The 23,372-nt window shown below is 42.5% G+C and overlaps 1 protein-coding gene across 2 annotated transcripts in view; it reads right to left on the reverse strand.

Moving 5' to 3' along the window:
* Positions 1 to 1,839: 1,839 nt before the first annotated feature.
* Positions 1,840 to 23,372, reverse strand: part of KDR (kinase insert domain receptor) — a gene marked incomplete at both ends in the record, with an annotated part of 42,850 nt that continues 21,317 nt past the window's right edge. The window contains 15 exons of one of the 2 annotated variants that reach the window (XM_080795209.1): positions 1,840 to 3,505; positions 5,163 to 5,248; positions 5,748 to 5,847; positions 10,599 to 10,750; positions 11,802 to 11,907; positions 12,312 to 12,411; positions 12,718 to 12,829; positions 12,985 to 13,107; positions 15,326 to 15,423; positions 17,357 to 17,510; positions 18,079 to 18,167; positions 18,742 to 18,855; positions 20,194 to 20,298; positions 20,668 to 20,803; positions 21,234 to 21,340. In XM_080795209.1, coding sequence (XP_080651335.1) covers positions 3,283 to 3,505; positions 5,163 to 5,248; positions 5,748 to 5,847; positions 10,599 to 10,750; positions 11,802 to 11,907; positions 12,312 to 12,411; positions 12,718 to 12,829; positions 12,985 to 13,107; positions 15,326 to 15,423; positions 17,357 to 17,510; positions 18,079 to 18,167; positions 18,742 to 18,855; positions 20,194 to 20,298; positions 20,668 to 20,803; positions 21,234 to 21,340 — 1,805 coding nt within the window. Of the gene's footprint in view, positions 3,506 to 5,162; positions 5,249 to 5,743; positions 5,848 to 10,598; positions 10,751 to 11,801; positions 11,908 to 12,311; positions 12,412 to 12,717; positions 12,830 to 12,984; positions 13,108 to 15,325; positions 15,424 to 17,356; positions 17,511 to 18,078; positions 18,168 to 18,741; positions 18,856 to 20,193; positions 20,299 to 20,667; positions 20,804 to 21,233; positions 21,341 to 23,372 lie in introns of those variants that run through there. The other variant, XM_080795210.1, reaches the window with a different exon arrangement.

A 23,372-nucleotide genomic window follows, 5' to 3' on the forward strand; every position in this document is an offset into this window, starting at 1 on the left:
GGAGGAGGAAGGCTGCAGTGGGCAGGGTCCGAGGGTGCGGGACAGAGGAAGGTTAGTGGAAACAGAGTAATGGAAGGTGAAGGGCCAGAGGAGTTTGAAAGGAGGCAGAAGAACAAAGCAAGTAAAGGGAGAGAAGGAAGGAGGCCAGGAGCCAAGGGGAGGGGGTGGCCACACCTAAAACAAACCAAATGTCTCCAATTAAGGCTCTGAAAATAAGAGCATGCAGGAAGCACTTTCAAAAGCCACAAAGTTCTCTTCAATTCAAGGGCAAATGAAGAGAGAAAAGGAGCTAAGAACAAGGAGCATGGAAGACCGAAGAGAGAGGAAGGAGAGAGCCAAACCTCACCTCCTAATCATTCTGCCTGAGGTGCTGAAAGCATTTCTTTATAAAGTGTGAAGTTTCAGCTGAATCCAAATTCCCAGCATTGGAGACAGCGCCAAGGGGTGCTTATGAGAAACAAAATCTCTTTTTCCTAAACTGAAGAAAATTCTGTTTTTCTGTGAGGGTGTCCTGGTCTCTTCTTCCATTCATTTACTGGATTCCATCATCATAACAGGAAAAGACAAGGTCAGGCCTGACAGAAAGTATAACAACGTCTGTCAGAGACCCTAACCCACTAATTCTGGCCAATAGCCCACATCTCCAAGCGCTGCCCCAGGAATCACACACGCCCATGGCGACCCTCCTCTCCACCATAAAATTGTACAGAATGTCTCAATGAGATGACAGGGCTTGAAAATAGTGCAATGTGCATTTCCCCAGCCATGGAGGCAAAGAGGTATATTTAATCCAGAGTACTGCTGTGATCGACAGCTAGTTGAAGAAAACAAAGCCAGATTCCTACCTCACTCCATATAGATTTCAGTGTAGTAGAAGAACATTTAGAACTTATTTTAGAACTGAGACAACCTTCTGCACAAAGATTGAAAAACCCAGAAGCCATCAAAAATGATAGGTACATTTGAGGGGTACTGGGGTGGCTTAGTTGAGCATCTGACTCTTGATTTTGGCTCAGGTAATGATCTTGGGGTCATGGGATCAGACCCCATTTTGGACTCTGCACTCAGCATGGAGATTCTCTCTCTCCCTCCCTTCCTCTCCCCCACTCACAAGCTCTAAAATAAATAAGTAAATAAAAACTTCTTTTTAAATGTATATTTCACTGTATAAATATTGCAACACTTGTATAAAAGAATACCACAAAGAGTAGGGCCACTCATGGGTGCCAATTATTTTTAGTAATCACTGAATTCAGGTAAAAGTAATCACTCAAAATGGCAATGCTGGGTCTGACTTCTGACGCTGTAAGTATAGAGTCATCATTGAGAACTACAAGTACGCTTCACACTTCCCTGGGGTGCCTTGGTCTGGCCACCTGTCTGGGAATCTCTCACCCTCTGATTTTCATGGTTGGCAATAGTAACAGGCACAAATACTGTTAGAGTAATTTTATCTCTCAGTCCACGTTTTAAGAATCTCAAAAGTGCTCAGAATATAATGAGAGTTCACATGTGCATGAATTATTTGTGTAACAAAAAAGAAGGGGAGAAGCAACTACACCTCAAGCCAGAAGTACTTTGCCTCAAAATAGTCATGCAATATTATCGCGTGGTATTTTTTTTTTTTTTTTTTTTTACTAAGCAAACATGTACTGGTTTAAAAAGTATAAACTACTTTATGAAAATATCCTTTGTAAGAAGAAGGAAACGATTAAAAATGAAAAACCACATGGCAATTTGTCTGATTCCCCCTCCTCCCCTTTAGGAGTGAGAGAAATGATAAGAACAGAAATGCAAACTTGCAAAGGGACTCATTTAAGTTTTTTCAATTTTTTTTTTAATAAAATGGCATCAATTGCTGAAAGCATTATGGCCTTTGTTATGCTACATAATACTGGTATAAAATGTGAATAGTACAAAGTTCATCATATATAATATAAGGTTTTAATATATTACATTTGTTTCTACATAAACAGACTATAAATATATGTGCCATAGCATGTTTTACAGTCATGGTTCCCAGCATCTCACACTATGGTACCAAATGAAAAATACATATTCTTTTTTAAAAAGGAAAGAACAAGGGCAGAAACCAGTAGAAATAGCTTGGCATGTTAAAAGTCTAAACAATACAATAGATGTTGTTAAAACTTTGGCTATAAAATAATTTTGAAATCTGGCTAATAGTCAGTCATTCAGAGAGTGAACAAACCAAATCAGTTCTTACTAGAGTGCAGAGGCCAAATTACTAAAATACTGACTGATTGGGGTGAAAGAGGGCAAGTTCAGGGAGGGGAGAAGGAACAAAAGAGTAAAATCCTTCCTGAAACTTTGACACCACAGCTTGCTACGGAACCTACTGCATTCAGGCTCAGACATATATCACATCAGGACAGATATGTGGGTATTCATCCAGAAGAAACCAGAAGCTGGTTTATACAGTCAGAACTCTTCAACACGACAGGGAGTCTCCGTCTGAATGTCCATTCTTTATGGTGTTCCGAATAAAGGATCGGCCTGGGAGACAAGGAGCCAGAGCTGCATCATTTCCTTCCTGGGGCTTGGCCAAGAGACACGTAAGAGTCCGGAAGGAACTCTCATTAGGAGTCGGAAACAGCTCAAGGAGCTCTCATTTAGCCCAACTGGGAAGAGCACGCAATCTTCTAAAACCGGTAACCTCATCTGAAGCCTTTACCTTTCCCAACAGACCCCAGGCCCACCTCCACCAGAGCCAACACAACGCATCTGCAGGCTCCGGTACACTCTCAAAGCAAGCCAACATCTTCCTTTCTGTCAATCCAAACCCCACACGCACGACTTGGCTCAGAACCCGTATCCTGAACAAAGCTTCTTGGATGGACTCAGCCCTAAAGGTCTTTCCCATCTTCAACACCTAAAGCACTTGCATTGCTTGGTTTATCTTCTGGTTCTACAGAGAGGTGTCAACTTCCCAGGTGCTGCCACTTCACGGAGGATGCAGCCGTTCCTTGAACTTCTTTTGTTAGAACCCATGGGGAGACCCACAGTAAGGGGCATCATACATGCTTTCTAAATGCATAAACAGAAGGTCAACACCGGGAGAAAACACAAACACATTCTTGAGTCACAAACATCTTCTCAGGAAATGCCTACAGGACTGGCTCCCTGCAGTCTGAGGTCCTTTTTTTTTTTGAAATGAAAATCAAATGTGGCTACTTCCTAGCGATGGAAAGAACAACACTTGAAAATCTGAGCAGCACCTCTCATGCGATTTCCAGGAGTGGGGGACGTGGGTGCCTCCTTTTAAACAGGAGGAGAGCTCAATATGGGCCCAGAGTCAGGCTGGAGAATCTGGGCCGCACTGCTAGCGGGTGGTCCAATCTCCACCAGCTTTAACAGTTCAGCCTCCTCGCTGGAGTACACAGTGGTGTCTGTGTCATCGGAGTGATACCCAGACTGGTAGCCACTTGTTTGGTTAGAGCCTTCGGATGCCACAGACTCCTTGCTTTTGCTGGGCATCAGTCCACTGTGGAAGAAATGACAACCGAATGAGTTGGTGAAAAGAAGACAGTTCTTTCCTGTTTTACCCTAACCTTGTTCCCGACCCCGTGTGGGCTGTAATCTCCCTGGAGACACCAGCCCCTATCTCCCCCCGCTTGTTAATCAACGTATCAGGTTTACTCAGACAATGTCTATTTTCAGGTACTAGCATGAGCTAGTAGTTTCAGATAAGTCCTCTTATTCAGGTCCAAGTCTTTCAAGGCTGTGACAAGATGAAAGGCAGTTCTCCTGAGTTATGCAAAGGCTCCAACCAATGGAGCATTTTTATGGCGTTGAAGACTGACAGGTTTGTATACAATGATAGGAGCCAAGGGGACTCTTTGACCATGTAAAAGGAAATTGGGATGTTCTGAGAGTCGATTTCTGCTTTCCTCGCAGTGTTGATTACGGATTACAAGGCCTATGTACAGTGTTAATAAAGTTCTTGAGCAATGGGTCACTCAGCAGCGACTAGAGAATGTTTTCAACGGTGTGGAATCGTGACAGACCATAATCATGTCAAAGCCTAAAAGTGTCGGCTGTGCTGATCTAAAAACGTCAGGATTTACATTTTTCTCAAGCCATTCTGAGGTGTGGGTTTTTCCCCTTAATACATGTTTTACCAAATTATTCGTGTTAAAAACTACAAAAAGGATTTCATTAACTCTATGTTCATTTATGGTTTAAAAGGTATTTCAAATAACTAGAAACACAATTTTTCTTTCAATTTAACCTCAAGAAATTGAGGTTAGTATCTCAAACATTGGCATGGTACCGGGCACATAGCCACCGCTGAATAAATATATTTTAAATCAATGAATGAAACATATCATTGGCTCTAACAAGTTCTCACCCTGGGCCTAAAGCAAATAATACAATTGCACAATGGCTCATTTTAATTTACCTTTTCTTTATGCGAACATCCCTCAATAACCCATGGGTGTTCCCATTTTATATAATGTTTAGGTTATAAGTACATCAAAGTCTTCAATTCTCACCTAGAGTGAGTTCACTAGCAAATAAATGACTGCTCTTTATCTTAGCATTTTTATAGAGATTTTCATTTATGTAGTAGGTTAAAAACAGGTACATCTATTCAAAACAACGATAAGTTCCTACAGAACCACATGGGAGAAATCATATTAAAAACCAAACTTAATATTTTTTCCACAATTAAGCCAACGATAATAATAAGCCAAATAATTCAGCCAATAATATTTAAGTATCTCAAACAAATGGATACTGGCTTATTTATACATTATACTTCTAAAGACAGATGCACTCATTTATGGACAGGTTTGAAAATTCTTCAGAGTCCACAAAGATTTTAATCATCTCAATTTAAGGGATTACCTCCAATGACCTTTGTTACTTAGCCGGTACTACATAAACATAAAAATTCCCTGGTATTCATAAATTCTCTATAAAACCTGACCAAATCCCCTAATTAATTTCAGATTCTTTTTCAAACATGGCATGTAATTGTTTGTTTGATTAGTTTCAGTTCTTTATTAGTTCAGTTGATGCAAATTTGCCTAACCAACAAAGACACAAAAAGGGGAAACTGCATCTACATTGAAAGTCCTAAGTTCCTTCTAAAAATTCCTGTTGAGATTTGTCTTTTCTATTTGACTGAGCCTTACCTAAAAGATGGAGATAATTTGGTTCTGTCTTCCAAGGTTTTCAGCTCTTCTGATGCAAGGACCATACCACTGTCCGTCTGGTTGTCCTTTTTAAGAGACAAGGAGATGGCACAGTTGACTGAGTGTGCACACTGACCAACTACTTAATTAAATCGATTTCTTAACTCATCTATCAGACAATATGCTCCAGTGTTCTCCAGGGGGAGATAAAGATATCAGAGCCAGAAAAGGAACCAGCTACAAGAAGAAACAACTGCTTCCTAGTAGTAAACTCAGGTCTGGAAGAAAAGAATTCAAGCAGCAGCAGCTGAGGAGACCTAATGCCATCCCACTTTTCACAGTGATACTATTTACACTTGAGTGGAACTGGGCATGAGGCTAGACTATCTAGAACCTTGGACTAGGGGCTGTCCTTATGGAAAACCCAATGGCGGGGGTTACTGATCAGTTTCATCTCCATAGTGACCCCATGACACATACCTTTATAATGAGGCTCCAAGACTCTAATGCTTAGGCTAATATTTATCTAGCTAATATTTCATCCTTCGTGTTATTTTTAAGACTATTTTTAAAAGATGTACTTACATCTGGGATTACTTTTACTTCTGGTTCTTCCAACGGGATATCTTCAAATGTTTTTACACTCACGGGCCGGCTCTTTCGCTTACTGTTCTGCAGATACTGGCTGCAAAAGAACCAATATTTATATTTGGGTGGTGGTATATTTGGCTGCAGAGACCAAAAGTGATACCTAAGTTCATTATCTTTCAGCCACAAGTTTAATAGCAACCTTCAAAACATCCTTTGGAAAAAGAAAAACAAAACAAAATAAAAATCTTTCTCTGCTAGCACACAGTGAAGGCTTCATTTCCTGTGAGGGCCTATTTAAAAGTATAATCTAAGTGAGGGGCCTAGATGAGCTCCTGTTCCTTTGAATCCTACTTCTGAGGGCCGGGGCTGGACTACAGACAACAACAGCAAACTAAGTGATCAACCGCCTTCTGCACGGTTTCCTGATTGCCTGAGATTCCTCCACTGGGCTCTCGACATATTACAGAGCATTGAACATCTTTCTGGCTACCTCTAGAAAAGTTTTTCTAGACAATGCCCACAAAGCAACCATTCAGGGAAAGATGGGCAGAGGAAACACCTACAGATCTCACCCGGGTTCTGTAAAAGACACTGAACCCACCAGGATCTGGAGACAACCTCTTCTTTCTGCGTGTAATGGAGGCTTAGTGTGTGTGTGTTGGGTGGGGAGGGGGGCTGCTGAATCTCACAATCCCCCATTTTCAGCCCACAGAATGGCTGGTCTTGGGAAAAGGCAGTGGTTCAAGAGTCATGAGATGTTTCATCTGTTTCAAAGTCTACTACTGACCACACAAACTTGGGAAAGACATGAATATGTCCATGCCTGTACTGCCCCATCTTTAAAATGTGTTGGCAATAGCTTTCCCGCCCTCACTCACAGAGATATCTGAAGGATGAATGAGGTGGGTGGCAAGTGTTCCTAGAAAGGATGATGCTCTATCAACCCAAGCCTGTTTTCCTCCTTTGAGTTCCAAAGGGGACCAGTTTCCTTCAGGGGTTCAAAGAATAGGGCTTATCAGACAACATATCACCTGTTTCCTGGGGGTGCTCCTTCCCTGCTATGTGGCTTTGGGTGAGTCTGATTCTTTTTAAAAGCACCAACAGTCCAGTGGAAAGAAGGGAAGTCCTTTTTACAACAAGAGACAGCAAATTCACTCTCCACGCTTATCCCAGCATAATTCCTCCCCTTGGCAGGCTTCTGGACATATTACATATTCCTGTGTTTTCTGTGACCAAGTGGAATGAGGACACACTTGAGCCAAACAAGGAGAATGGAAATTGAGTCTCCACCCCCCGGAACCAGGAGGCTGGTTCCTCCCCTTACAGAAAGGAGAGAATGAGGATGTCACTAGTGACATCCTCATTCAGGAAATTCCACAAAAAAAGAGGACGTAATATATAAGGAGACAGAGAAAAGCCCACTTCTCCTGAGTCCAATCCCTGAAAGTGGTTGTTGCTAAAAACTACTGATACCACAGTTAATCATTCATTGATTCACTCACTCAGGAATCCTTTACCGAGAATCTCCCACATGCCGGACACTGTGCTAAATGGTCCTCAACTGCTGTCTCATAGCATCTTCATAAATGGTATCTGTTAGGGGTGGGTATCAGTATCCCAGCTTCAGAAGGGGAAACCGAGGCACAGAAAGGTTAAGGAACTTGTCCAAAATCACATAACTAGACTGTTTGAGTTATGAGTTTCCATTGAAGGACTTGAAGCATGAAACTGACAAAGTCAGATGCACCCTTTAGAAAGCTGACTCTGGTAGAGGAAGGTGAAAACAGGCAGTGAGACCAATTAGGGGCTCTTTTCCATGTCTCTAGAAGAAAGAAGGGCAGCCTGCACAGGAGAGAGGATGCCCACAGGGTTTGGAAAAGTAGATAAGATTCCAGAGATATGTGGCATATAGAATCAACTAGAGGGGGTGAGTTTGGGCCATAATACAGTTGCCTTAGAAAAAAACAGTTGAGGAAGCTAAGACTTAGGGAGGAAACGGCTAGGACTGGGATTCGAAATTGGCCTTCAGATTTTAAAGCCCATTGTCTTGTTTTGTTTTGCTACCCTACTCTACACTGACTCCCTTAGAAAAGCGACAGGAAGGAAAAACTAGAAGAGAACAATGGATATGACAGTTCAAGTCTTTACAAAGTACCTACTACGTGCACCGCACTGCTCTCTCCCCCGCAGGCACTGACCGTGTGGTGGGACCAGCACAGGGGAGAAGACAGACAGAGGTGGAGAAAGGACGGTTTCACTGCAAGCAGTCTGAGATCACAGCCAAATTCAGGAACGTCTAGCCAGGAGGCTGTCCCAGACATCAATCCACAAGGAGCACTTAATCATCACCAGCAATTAACCAAAATGAAGAAAAATGGTTTGTGCCAAAACCTTTCTCTGGGAGAGAAAAGAAATCTTTGATAAGCTGCTTGGAGTGGGAGGTGAAACTCCCAGGGGGAAATGATGGAGCAACCACAGATGGTCCCCAAACTGCCCTCAAAGAAAGATGAGTCCAATTAATATGTGTTTTCTTGCAGAAAGCATGCAAACTTGGGGCCAGAGCTGATCCACAGGGGAAATTAGAGACAAAGCGAAGTCTAGACACTAGTGATCTGTCCTGTTCACCCTTCCCCCACACACCTCTCGGCCTCTTTGCTAAATAAATGTTGAACAAGTATTTTTAATTAATTTGAAGGGACAGCAAATGATGAGGTCCCCACAGTGATGCCTCTATTCAGCTCCATGTTTAATGCGATGGGATTGAAAACTATCAAGACGAAGCAAATGAGAAAGAATCCTCAGCTCTTCTACTTAACCGGAAATGGGAAAAAGAACAGAACAAGTCCATTGAGAAGTACCCCAGCCTCATCCCTGGCCTCCCCAGGGAAGCAGAACCAAAAGAGAGCCTCAAAACGAGGTGTGCCAGGTGCAGATGCCTCAATGCTGCGTTTCTTTTAATCCAGATGATTAAAATGTGACTGTGGAGTCTTGTTTTTATAAAAGGAGAAAGGGTTGCAGGGGTGAAGAGGGGGCTGCCGACAAAAGATTCCAATTTCCATTTTATTTTTCAAATTATGGCTGGATAAAAGAGAAACTGGACTGGAAAGACCCATTCGAAAATCACAGACAGAAAATAGGAGCCAGGCCTGGTGTCACATTTGTCCATGCTTCTGGGGATAAATGTTAGCAGCCCTGATTTAGATCCAGCATTGAATTTGGCACTCCCATTACACAAACATGACTTCATCGACTCTCGGCACCATATGCAAAGCATCCATGCGAGCCAAGAGACTGCCGCTCGGGTCTCCACTCCACCTGGTCACACAAAACCCAAGGAACAGAGTTCATGATCAAACGGCTTCCTGATAAAGAAGTAATTAACACACGAGAAGACCAGTGGAGCTTGAACTAGAGGTTTTTAAACATGAGAGTGGAACTATTGGCTTCCAGTTCATTCACCTTTCTCTTTGAGGGTACCTCCTTCTCGGGGCAGAAAACAGGACAAAGAGAAAGATTGGAGAACCTGGATTCATCCTAGAGATGTGATTTTCAGCAGCTTGATGAATAACTATCACCTATCGAGTGCTCTCTAAGTGCCAAGCACATAGAAGTATGTTATACCATGCAATTCTCAAAAAAATCATTTCTGAACACCAGCGCCTTCACCTGGGTCACAGCGAAGAGGAGCATCAGGTCACTAAGAGGCAGAATTAGCTGTCCAACCAGTTCTATCTGACTCTAAAATCTGGATCTTTAACCACAATTGGTTATGCCCACCAGAGGGTTGCCTCACATGCAACATCTTCATCAAGAAAGATAATAGTTTCTCCCTTGCGTAACTCTACGAGTTATCATGTAGGCAAAATCTGGTAACAGAAGGAAAAGTTCTTCGAAAAAAATGCTGAAAATTCCCAACACAAATGTAACCAGCGGCTCACGTGTTGGCTTCTACCCACTCTGGCAGTGTTCCTGCCATCCTACGTGATTCCACAGAACAGACTGTCCAGGGGGCCTCCTCGCCCATGACCAGGCGGCCTGGCTAGCCTAGAGCTCCAAGCCTCTCCTGCAGCCACAGCACTTTCACGAGTGCGGGCTGGACCCTGCGATCAGGGGAGCCGGTTACAGGAGGAAAACACCCAATGGGGAGAGGGGGTGGGAAACAAAGAAGTCCCAGCCTTCGTAAAAGGCAATTTTAATATCATAGCGTAGACACTGTATCAACTCTTTCCTTAGACACAGGTGCTGGAAGAGAGAAAACAGAAAGCTGCCTTCAGAACCCCTTTACAGATCAGGAGAGGACAGCAGTGCATGTGTTTTAAATAAGTCCAGCATTCCCATTATGCAAATAAAATGCTGAAAATCAGACTAGGGAGGGGCTTCCGAAGATGGGCTGTCCAGTCCAATTCAGGACACATCCCCATGGCACCCTGCATCCCAGCCAGAGAGACATAAGTGTGTCCTCATATATGCATAAAACCCTTCCTTCCAGAATCTTTCCTAAGCCATTTAATTCACGTTAATAAAAGAGTACATGGGGATAATTTAAATACAGATGTCTATATAAAATTGGTCTCTTTTTCTGGAGATTAACATACTGTGGCATTCCAGCTATTTGCAGCTGCAGGGCTTAGAATTTGAAAGAAACAGCTATGGCAGCAATGTGGACCGCAGATGGGGAGCAACTCACCTACCCCGGCCCTCTTCAAGGAGCACTTCCCCTGATAGCAGTCTCAGGGCTAAGGTTAAATGTGGAGATGAGAGGCAATCTTCCTTCCATCCCCTCCCCAAATGACCTTGAAGTGCCCCTATCCCTCCCCCCAGGGGGATGTTGACCATATACAGTACCTGATTCCTGCTGTGTTGTCATAATGGAATTTGGGGTCACACACTTCCTCTTCCTCCATACAGGAAACAGGTGAGGTAGGCAGAGAGAGTCCAGAATCCTCTTCCATGCTTAAAGTCTCTGATATTGGGAGAACAATGTAGTCTTTGCCATCCTGAAACAACAAACACAGAGCGCTATTGTTATGGCTCCTGCCCCTCAAGAACCTTTTCATGGGAAACAAAGGCCATAGGGGCTCCTCGGTGATGAGGTCTGTCGCTTTCACATCTGAACTTAAAGACAACATTAAAGATGGTTTGTCAAAAACAAAAGGGCACTTGAAAGCGATGTGTATATATGAAAGTATGTTAAAAGAGTTAATATAAAAACAAGAGGAGTAAGGGGACCACGAACAACTGTGGTCAGGAGGAAGACAAAGCAGGCTGTGGCCAGAGATGTGGCAACAGAACGCAGAGGGCTCAGAAATCATTTCTTCACAAAGCTCTACCTGCAGGAGCCAGGTCTTTTAAAAGGCATGTCATCCCATTTTAGCCTCCACATTTCAAGGCAATGGAAAAATCTGATGACAGTCTAGAGAAAAGCAATAAATGTGCAGGAAAATGGGTCTTCTGAGAAAAGGTTGCGCAATTTAACACTATATCATCAAGAGAAAGAAAGAAAGGGCAATGTGATACCTTTAAACGTTTGGAAAGCTTATTGATAAAAACAGATTTGACCCATTGTCCCCCACCTGTTCAAAAGAAAAGCAGGAGGAAATTGGCTTCCATTCAGGGTAGTAAGAGGCCACTGACTGGAGATTAAATAACTTGGTAATGGTAAAATTACAATTCTAAATCCTCCCGTGGAAGTTCCGGGAGTCTGGGATTTTACTGAGGAAAAGCCATCTATTTTGCAGGCTTCAGATGTCGCGCTGCCTGTGCAGTGTAGTAAAAATTCCTTGAAATTCTGTCCATTGTTGATAGTCTGTGGATCAGCTAATTTTTATTAATTAAGTGACTGGTTGATTTTACTTTAGGAGAGCATCTGAAGACAACAAAAAGATACATCAGGAGGAGTGAGTGGTTAGGATCTCATCTGTCTAAAAGGAGAGTTACAGCTTTTAAAAAAAAGCATTATTGCTCAGATCTGCAAGAATATGGTGGCCGTGAGAATGTCTAGGGAGGAGAGGAGCTCTTGGACACACTTCTCGGATGGAGGTCACAAACCTGCTGAGCATTAGCTTGTAACAGATTTCCCAAGTGTTCCACCAGCTCGGAAAACGTGGGTCTCTGATTGGGCTCCCCGTGCCAGCAGTCAAGCATGGTCTGGTATCTAGAGAAGCAAAACACTAATGTCATTAACAGTCTCCTTCTTCCTCATCTGGTGCTGAGAATAAGCACTTGAATGAGAAAACATTTATGAAAAGTCCACCATGAGCCCAGACACTAAATAGTAATATAACACCATATAAAACACAGAACCCCATACTTGGAGCATCAAGTATGTATAGGAAATGTTATAAATCGACATCTCATACAAACTAACTGGTGGGTATAGATAAAGTGCTGTTGTTTCAAAAAGAGATGACTCTCTGCTTGAGATTATCAAGGAAGACTTCCAGAGAGAGGAAGGACACAGACGGGGCCAGGAAACAGGTCTGTATCATGAAAAGTCTCCCGGGCAAGGCAAGTTTTTATGCATGAAGAAAGGATAGAAAGATATTTTCAAAGTCTTACATTTCTGGTGTGGCATAATCAGGGGCCCTCATTCGAGTGCCTTCTTTCAATCGCCTACAAAATTCCTCATCAATCTTTACTCCAGGATACGGAGAAGCACCTAGAATAAAACAGGAATGGGACATTATATGATTTTATTTTTTTCTTATAAAAAACCCTGATTCTTGAACATCATCCCAAATATATACATACATATATATACACACACACACACACACACACACACACACATATATATATATATATATATATATTTTTTTTTTTTTTTTTTTTAACTATCCAAAGCTTCCAAGTAACCTTCACCAGATAAAGGTGGAATGCAGGAGAGGAAAAGGTGCACTGGGGCCACTGACTTGTATCGTTCTCTTGGGAGTACGGATGGAGGGACAAAAAACAAGTGACTTACCTAGCGAAAATATTTCCCAGAGCAAGACACCAAAAGACCACACATCACTCTGAATTGTGTACACTCTGTCAAAAATTGTTTCTGGGGCCATCCATTTCAAAGGGAGGCGAGCCTAAGAGGGTAGAAGACAAGGAATCAGAACCCAACTTAGCACACAACTGTAGAGAAACCTTCCTTTGTTCCCAACGCACGCAGGTCCTGAAGCTTGCAAAGACGAATTTGGATCCTGCAATTTAACAGAGCACTGGGTTCATCTTTGAAACTTACATCTCCTTTTCTGACATAATCTGGGTCTTTATAAATATCCCGGGCCAAGCCAAAGTCACAGATTTTAACCACGTTCTTCTCCGACAAGAGGATGTTGCGTGCAGCCAGGTCCCTGTGGATACACTGCAAAAAGAATCGTGTGTGCATTAGGTCTCGGCACAGCTGATGTCTTCTGCACCTGTTGTGATCTCATGCTCAAAAAAGCCCCACTTTAGAAAACCAACTGATTAACAAGCACTAGGCTAATCTCTTTCATCAACCCTTCAAGAAAGAAGTCTGACTTTTGTGGAGGCACACATCTGCTTATCGCATAGAGTCCCAGACTTCGGAGTTAAATAATTAAGTTATAGTATGATGATGGAGTCATAAATAGACTTCTCTTGGACACAGTTACGAATGTGTTTCTGGTCACATCCACATATCCCTTTTGCTTGGCACCATATACAGTTAAAACCTGTTATTCTAAGGAGGCCCTAGAATGCCCTCCTACTTGGAATGAATGCTCAGAAATCAGGAACATGGGATTCTCCTTCATTTGGTGCCCTTTGTTGGTTTCTCAGTTCCATACGGAACTGAAACTGACCGGCTCTGATAAACCGTCCCCTGTGGGGCTCATTCTGTTTCAAAGCGTTGGATTATCGTAAAGGTCTATGAAAGAGATTTCAGCTTCTCATGGGTCAAGTTGATTCTCTGGTGCACTAAAAAAGGAAAACCAAATTCATCCCGCTTTCTCCCCACTCTTTTCCGGTCCTCGGTGTCGCTCTGCTTGATATCCCCCGTCCTCATCTAACTTCTTACTACTGAGCAGCTTTAGCTTCACCTGGTAGATTTGTTGGGGGAACAAGAGTCTCAGGGAATATTTGTAAATGAATGAAAGGCTCAGAGGAGAATTCTGAAGCCGGTGGAGTGATCACAGGAGCCAGGCATAGCCGACCACCCCACACCCTTGTCTCCGTGTAGCACTCCCCTCTGAAAGAGGCATATTCAAAAGTCTTCGGTCAAGCATGACTGAGCAAGACAGGAGATTCCAAAAACCAGAAAGTCCTCTCTACTTTTCTCCCAACCAAAGCTTCTTTTTTCAGACCAACAAACAGGTGGTTTTCAAGAAACCAGCTGGTAGATGCAAGGGAAGTTAACCGTCCCCACCCCATTCCCTTCCCCGTTGAAAGATGCCCTGACTAAACGCAGGCTCTGGTCTTTAAAAATAATAATAAAATAAAATCAGAATCTCCAAGAAAGGCGAAGCGCCTTTCTCTGTGGGAAAATCCCCTAAGACCACACTGCTCTCCTTTGCCCTTGGGAGAAAGGAGACAAGAGCTCTCAGGCAGAAACTTCCGAGATCCTGAGGTTCTGAAAGCTACGACAAGCTTTAAGCTTCGGAAAAAGAAATGGGTTAGAGATTTCACTCTAATTTAGAAAAACAAAAACGGTAAATCTTTCCTCCCCTCCAGGAGGGTGCAGCCAATGCATTCTGTCAACTGATCATTTTTCCTGAAGCTTAATTTGAATTTTCCTTGTTTAATATAAAACCATCCGTCCTGCCCTTCCCAGAGGGGTGACTTCAACCGACCCCGCTCCCGCAGCGGTGTTTACAGCCTCTGGAATATTTGTAACTTGTCACGTCCCCACCACAGCCTTTGTTTGGCCTACTTTTCTAATTTTAGCTTTTATAATCGCTCTCATCTGAAGCCTGTCCTTCCTGCTTTCTAATTATACCACTAACAAATACTTTTTGATGGACGGGGATGAATGTAAAATAAATTAAAAATAGGCTCTCTCACACCAAGATATCTGCAAGTCTCGGTCCCTCACCTTTCCCAGGTCCCTGCTCAGATGTCACATTCTTATAAAGCCTTCCTTGTCCATTCTGTTTAAAATCGGTGTACACAAACACAGAAGCGCATGCACACACAAACATACTATTCCTGTATACTCTCTAACCCTAACCCTTTCCTGCTTATTTTTCCCCATACGGCTTATCCCCATCCTACCTACTACGTATTTGACTTGTTTATATCGTTCACTGCCTGTTCCGCCCAGTAGGATGTAAACTCCATGACGATGGAGAGCTTTGCCTGTCCGTTCACACAGTATCCTTAGCACTGCCTGCATTTAATAGATGATCATTAAATATTTACCACATGAATTAATCAATGTCATGAAATCCTTACACCTCCTTAAATTAGCAGGAACGGGGCCTTTCCAACAGAGCTCTTTAAGTAGTCCCAGCAGTAGAGAACGGATTACAGTCCCAAACAAACACCGGTGGCTGGCACTGGACATCTTACTTCCAGATCTGTGATCCGAAGAGATACTTGGGGTCCCCTCTGAGCTGTCTTACCTTCCGTGATGCCAAAAACTCCATGCCCTTAGCCACTTGGAAGCTGTAACAGATGAGATGCTCCAAGGTCAGGAAGTTCTTGTACAGATCCTCAGAAACTGTCAGAAGATGCAGGAGGACAGAGATCAGTATTGCCCCCAGAAACTATTTGTTTCTAAGTTTGTTAGAGTAAGCTTCATTTTAACACTTGGGAGTTAGACTTCTGGAAATAAAAGCAGAGAGAAAAATGCCTGTATCTTCTGTAAATTTGCTGAATCCTCGTATTATTAGCTTTCATCATACCCCTTAGCCAAAACATGTTGGTTTTTCCATCTTAGTCAAATTGGACCAGCAAATCCAGGAGGCAGAAGGGAGGTGCATTTGGCAGAGATGGCAGAGAGCGAAAGAGGACTTTTTTAAGTTTGCTGTTTTAAACTGGTTTTTTTTTTCATGTACCCAGAGGGATAAACAATAGTTTCATATCAAGAACTCTAAAAATAAAACAACAATATTCAGGGTCATTGAATCTTTTCTCTCCAGGCTTTGTCCTGGGACAAAGGCCAAAGGTCAAATTATAATCTACAACAGATAACTAAAAATATCAGAAATATATTCACTTCTCTCACTTTCAAGCCGAGAAAGTGCTGTAAACACATTGAAACAGGCCTGCGAGGATGCTCTTTTCCCTTCAAGGATATGAATGAGAGGTGACAGGAACATCGAGGGAAAGATGGTTTTACGTAAATTGGTGGTATTTATTTCCATGCAACTGGTACAAATAAACACTGAGACATTAATGGGTGTTTCAACATGATCACTTAACTCTTATTATCTATCTTACTCAGATAAGATAAGACATGGATTCTCTCCTAGAGACAAATACCAGAGTAAATGAAAAGTCACTTGTAATAATAACCTTGTAAGTATTAAAAAGACTGAGAACCTTTTTCTCAATGATTTTTTTAAGCTTAGGGTTAGAGGGCTCTCAGTGAACGATTAGTGAAACCCTTTCATTTTCCAAATGAAGAAATGGAGGACAAATTCCAGGCCACACCCTTTCTTCTCCAGTTGAGTACCCCAATCCTTTGGGTTTCTAGCCCACTGGCCACCATTTTGTGAGAGAGAAGGATGAGACAGAGAGGGCCCCACTTGGCACGGACCCAGTTCCATGAGGTCTAGATGGCCTCTCCACACTCTTCTAGACTGAGTTCCAGCATCGTACACCCTGCTCGGCTTCTAAGAGAAAGAAGCCAGATTTAAGTTCTATCTGTAGCCTCATGTCTAGGGAAAGGGAGACAGGTTTCTTTCACTATTGCATGACTGGGTTCTGCTAAGATCATGCCTCAAGAGGAGCCAGATGTCAGGAAGCCCCATCTCTATATCCATGGGGCTGTCTCTGCTCCTTCTAAGGGAAGCAGATCGACAGTGTATCCAGGAGCTGGAAGAAATCCTGGAAATTAGACTGCGAACACAGCTCTACTCAGAGAACACTAAAATATCACTGGAAGCATAACTGGATATAGAAAAATATGCTTACCAGGACTCCTCTGAGGAAGTACGGTTGCAAGAAAGACTTGATAAGCCCCTTGGAATGGGGTAGAAACAGCAGGTAACCCCTATACTGCCTTGAAGAGTTTGGGTGACTTAGGCAGAGTGGAGCTGCACTGCTTAGGGCAATGTGGAGGCTACTCCACCGTCAGAGAGCCTCCTTTGTCCTTAAGGAACAAAGCACTGAGCCTCTCCTGCTACTAGATGCTGAACCAATAGTCTCAAAGCATTAGTTTGGTTGTTGCTGACTGTTGAGCCCGCCTGGGGTACCGGGATTTCTCAGGCTTGCCCCGTACTTTGCCTCGCAACCTAGACAGCTGCTTAGTGAGGGCCTCCACAACTCACTTTTGGGAAAATTGAATGGAAGCAGTCTAGAAATGTAGGTTTCTTCCAAATATTAGGGAGTATTGAACTTTTCCCAGGACAGAATTCCTCGTAACACTCTATCACCTTCTCTTTCCTGCAAGAGCACGCGTTAAGGGTGGAGAAAGCGATGGCAGATACCTTCCTCTTCCTCCACGTCACTGAGGGATTTCTCCTCCACAAATCCAGAGCTAGCTGAGCTCTGACTACTGGTGATACTGTCCAAGCGGCGTTTGGGATCCATAGTGATTTCCCCAACATATTCTTTCCCTTGACGGAATCGTGCCCCTTTGGTCTATAAAGAAGCAAATGGACACACTCCTTGAATACAAAAGAGATCTCTAGAAAACAATTATAGCTATTAAAAGCAGATAAGAAGGACATCGGTTTCAGGAATATGGAATCTTTGGGCTAGAATTTGGGGAAAGAGTTCTACATAATAGATTTTCTTCCATAAAGCCTAGTTTCTTCTTTAGCTTAAAGAGATAAACACCTTGTTTCAGGTCTATTTCAGACACGCTTCTGGCATTAGGACATTAGGGTGCTCTTTACCAAGGGACTGACGCTCCAGGGGACCAAATACTGCTAGAAGAGAGAGAAAATAATCCAGAGACATCCTTCCCTTTCCTTAATCGTGCCCACCCTCTCCCCTCCTTAGGCACCATCTCTAATGGGTCAATAGATTAGAGTCACAAAAACAAAAACAAAAACAAAAAACCAACCATGAGAAGATATGTGCCCCAGCAGGTAAAAGAGGAAATTAAAACTCCTCACAAGTTCTTCACAGCATTTTAACAGAGAAAGATTAACCTGTATTTTCCTCCATTTTACAAATGTGGTCAGAGCTGAGTTCAGTGACATACCTTGTAGGGGACAAATTCACTTCTCTTGTTCCTTAAGTAAGTTGACAGGTTTCCAAACTTGCAAAATTCCACTATCACCATGAGTGGCCCTGCAGACAGCACAGCATGTCAAGAAAGGAAAATGTTTCTGCTCATGTATCTCATCAAGTGTTTAACACATGGATGAACCAGAAAAATCATAGAAGGACACTACAAACGTTCACCGGGACAGGATCATCAAAATCAGCTGGTCGCAGTGCCCTTATAATGTAGCTTTTCTTTTACTAACTGGCAATTCCGCAGCAAGATGAACCAAAATTTCAGAAGAAAATCCAACCACTCGCTTTTCAACACAATCACTTAAGAGGATTTCCTTTTAGAGGGAACTACTCTTAAGGTCTTTGCTTTCAAGTTTTTTGAGAAGCTTACTTTTCTGATCTGAACCTCTTACACAAGGAGCAAACTGCGGTATAGTGAGATGGCATTTTTTAATTCACAGGAAATTCTAGAATAATTTACAGTGCCCATTAAACCTCCATGAAATATATTTATATCTAGGGATCTGGGAAAGTATCCTAAGTTAAAGAAATCAAGGCCATGGGAGCTGAGTGGTTTCCCTGAAACACCAGCAGAAAATTATATGCCAAAATCATCGGGCAACCAGAACCATCCACAGATACTCACCCCCTGGCTTGGTACAGGCACCTAGAAGATTGACCACATTGAGATGATGGCCAATATGAATGAGGATCTTGAGTTCAGACATGAGCGCTCGATGTTCACTGTGTGTTGCTCCTTCTACAAATATATGGCAAAGAGTGAAATCATAAATGTGGGCATTAGCTTAGGAGGATCAGTGCCCCACTGCACGCATGTGTGCAACTTATCCTCTAGGGATAATAAACTGTAACCAAATTTACAGCCTAGGTACATTGAAAGTCAAGTATAAATTATATTTTCCATTTCTAAATCCAATTCTTACTTTAAGTGCACCCAGAATGTTTGATATTTAAAGGAATCCATTGTGAAGTCTTTTGCAAAGTGGGGAATACATCTGCAAAGGGAATCATGCCCAGATTTTCCTCTCTTACAAAATTGGATTTTCGTATATCAGGTTGACTATGCTTCTTAGGGCCTGATTATTTCAGTCCTTCCTGGTAAGGAAGCAACACCATGTATTAAATACCCTTATGTGTTAGGGGCTATGCTGAAGTTCCCGCCAATCAGTGCCAAGCAGGAAACTTAACAGGGGCCAGCTGGCAAGGCCAGTTGGCACAAGAGCCTGATGAGGCTAGAACTGCAAGTGTGATTCTGCACAGACCGGTAGACTTCCCTCTAATTCACACACGCGGTCCACACCTCAGACCCTGATGAGCCACCTCAAAACTGCACACCCCCTTAGCCACAAGGGAGAATAGGCAAAAGGAGAGAGATGGCTTTGAAATGCACACGACCTACTGGCCAAGGGTCTGTGGCACTGCCCTCATCATGAAAGCACATCACAACTGGAGCCAACAGCTATAGATGCATCACCTCCCCAAATTGAAATGACAAGACCAGAATTCCATTACTGTTAGGATTAACCATTGTTCGTAAAGCTTTTAGTTCTTAACATGTCACCTGTGGTCCTTTTTTTTCCTAGTGCAACCATTATCTTTATAGGAGAAAATCTTCCACATATTCCAATTCTAGGAAACATGTTGTTTTTGTGCTCTACTATTTTTACTTATTATATTAAATTTCTTTCCATGTCTCTACATGGTCTATGATTATCTCACTAGTGCATCATAATAAATTAAGAAACAATCTTTACATAACCAAGGTATTATTTTCCTATAGTCAGGACACTGAGTACAGTTGTATAAGCTATGCCCTGCACAAGGGCTCTCAGGCAAATTGGGAAAGTGGGTGAAGCTGCAGCCCATCCTCAACTCTGCCTGCAAGGCCATGCACCGTGACAGGAGGCTATAAAAGAGGAACTTTTCCCCAATCTGTACAAAGGTATCACCTAAGCCAGCTGCACACTTGGCTAGTGGGCTCACCTAACCACAAAGGTGCTGATACAAGGCTTTCATCATGTTTACAGACCAGACGAAACAGAGAGAGGGATATATCACCATATAATTTTGCCTTTACCTTTTAACATTTTGACGGCCACTGTCTTGCAAGTTGCTGTCTTGTCGATTCCAAAGGCATCTGCTTCGATCACTTGGCCAAAGGCACCACGGCCAAGAGGTTTACCTACAGTCAGTGATGACAGGAAACAAAACAGACTTGGACTACTACAGGACCAAAGTGGCATGCAGAGATTCTGACTAGATTGGGTCACCACACATCCCAGTTTAACTTGGAAGAATCCAGCTCAACTCCCTTATATTGGCTTCATTATTTAATACCTCCCCCTTTGCTCTCCAAATGTCCTGCTTTGGATAATTGTACAGGGATCCTACTTCTAAGTGACTAAAAGGATGATTACTCCAATTCAAAAGACAGAATGGATATTCTGAACCTGGATCCAACATGTGAAGAGACTAGATTTGTCATCATCCTAAAGGAGGAAGAGAAATCCTGGTACACCCAACATCAAATTAACACCACTTGAAAACACACCTAGTTTCAGCCGGTCTCTGGGGAACTCCCACTTGCTGGCATCATAAGGCAGGCGTTCACAGTGCTCATCCAAGGGGAGTTCATCTGGATCCATGACGATGGACAAGTAGCCTGTCTTCAGTTCCCCTCCATTGGCCTGGAAAGCATTATTCCTTCCAGTCACATACGCTCTGTTGTCTGGCTGTTGTTTTTGTGTGCTTATTATTGTTGTTTATAGAAGCCCCATTCCTGATGTCTCATTCTCAAATAAAACTCATGAAGTTTGAGAGTAAGTCCTATTATAATCCTGTACCCAGTGTCCTCTCAACCCCAAATGAGCTCAGAATGAAGTACTTAAATCTTAATTACACTAGACAGTCCAAGCCTTTGTCTCCTCTAGTGGCTTCTATCAATTAAAGCCCAGTGGTCCAGCCAAAAGAAAGTGGGAAAGAATGTTATTGTATTGAAATAAAATTGTGCCCATTGAGCCAATAACAATGGGAAGAAACAACTCAAAGAGCCCCAGTCAGCTTTCATTAATCATGAAAACCAACGTACACGGGATGGAAGGGAAATGATTTTGTTACCCGCTTAACGGTCCGTAGAACGATGACAAGTAATAACCAAAAGAACATGGCAATCACTGCTGTGCCTACTAGAATAATGACTTCCAAGTTCGTCTTCTCCTGGGCACCTGGAAAGATGAAATTGAATGAGCATCAACAGTTGAAAACTCATACCTTTTGATATAAGATGACAAAGTTCTACACTAAAGCAAGATCTCAAGTTTACCAACTTGGAAAAAAATCCTAGACAATAATAGTCACAAGTCTCTAAGTTGGAGGGAGTCTATAACATTCTTAATGGATAATTAAAGTTTGCAAAGCACTGCCCATGAAAACTTCCAACGATAAAATTCCAAAGTTAAGGATAGAAATTAAGGACATCAAGGATTGAAATGTTTGATGTCTTACAAGAAAAATATATGAAGTGTTTGGAGGGAGAGAAGACTTTAATGGAAAGAAAACAGATCACATTCTACAGGGAAGAAAAGAAGTATGTTTTAATTCACAGTAAGTTCTAGAATAATTTATAGTGACCTCTTTCTGGGGAAAATGAAAGTCTGGTTTTACACAGATAGTCTGTTTTCATCTGTATAGAGTCTGAGAAAGGATAACGTGAGAAGACAAGTGGCCAGTGAGTGATAGGTTGCCATGCAACCCCTAGGTGCTCATCACTTGAAATACACCATCCCACTTAATCTTCTCAACAACACTCAGCTTTCAGATGGAGAAACAAGCTCAGAGAGGTTAAGCTCCTTCATTAAGGGCACACAGAAAGTTGGGGGGAATGGTCAAGAGTTAAACAAAGTCCGTCCAACACCAGTTAGCCATCACACTACCCTGCACTTGTGTGGCAGGAGCCTGAGTTAAGAAAAGAGAGAAAGCTGAGAAGAGAGCATCCCTCGTGGCCTGGTGATAAAATGAGTTGAAACCACCCATGAAAGGTAAGGCAGAGGTCGGCAAGGAAAGCTGCAGATGCTCAGGGCTCCAGAGGACAGCTCTGAGTGGAAGAAATTAAATGCCAGAGGAGGCTTTCAACTAGGAGTGATTAGCAAAGAGGTGATAAGGAAGCAATTATCACCTAGGGCCTCCCATTGGATGAGTGCAGTGTGAATCAAATAAGCTGTTCAAGTGGCCCAAGGCAGCCTCAAATGGCAGAAGGACAAGAAATGAACTAGTTAGCCAAGTAAGAGTTAGCAGTGAGAACCAAGGACCAAACATGGCTTGGAAGTCGATTCTGTTTCCCCGGTGGTCCTATTGAAATAATTTCCTTTTTATACACAGAGTTCTAAAAGTCCATTATACATATAAAAAGTTCAAAGATTCAATTGTCTATATAAATTAGTGTGTTAATATTCCCATGTTAACCTTTGGGAACTTAACAGAAGAATTAAACATCTCTCTCCCTCCTTCTTAGTATTCCGTTTTGGGTACGAAGTAAATGTAAGCTCTGCGGGTGGCCCACTGCAAACAGCCAACAGAGGTGAGGCAGAGCATGGGAGAGAGCTAGAAGTCCCCACTAGGATCTGCCCTCAACATGAAGCCCCTTGGGAAGTGACAAAAGCACCATGACACTTGAAATTTTTATTTATTTCACTCACTTGAAATCTTTTTTGCAAGTGCAGTTCATGAAATGGTAATAAGCCTACAAATTGGAAAACAAGTCATCAAGATGTAACAGATTTGACAGATGACGGGAACTAAAATCTAGACTTTGAGAGACAAGTTAGGATGCGTTCATAAAAATTCATCAGTTATTCCTTCTGGTACCGTCCTTCTTTCTTCCCCTTGCATACCGTTCCTTTCACCCACATAATAGAGTTTCATTGCTCCCCTGATAGATTATTTTTTAAAATAGGAATACATTTCTGAAGAGAAAATATCCTGTCACAAATTACCTTTCCCATCTGGGAAAACGCCAGATTTCACCTCCCTCCCCCATACACACAGGAGTTTCCTTTCACATTTAGACACACTAAAATTCCACGTCACAGAAGCAAGGGTCTATTGTTCACAGATAAATTTTAATTGTCTGTAGTCCAAGGAAAACCGTGAACCCTTGTGATTATCTGGATAGCATTGATTTTGATGGTTGAGCAGTAATTCCAATGTTTTTCCAAGTAAATATAGGGGTATTGCTTCCACAACAAGGTAACCGAGCCA

This window comes from Martes martes (assembly GCF_963455335.1).
Source record: "Martes martes genome assembly, chromosome: 2".
Classification (NCBI taxonomy): domain Eukaryota; kingdom Metazoa; phylum Chordata; class Mammalia; order Carnivora; family Mustelidae; genus Martes; species Martes martes.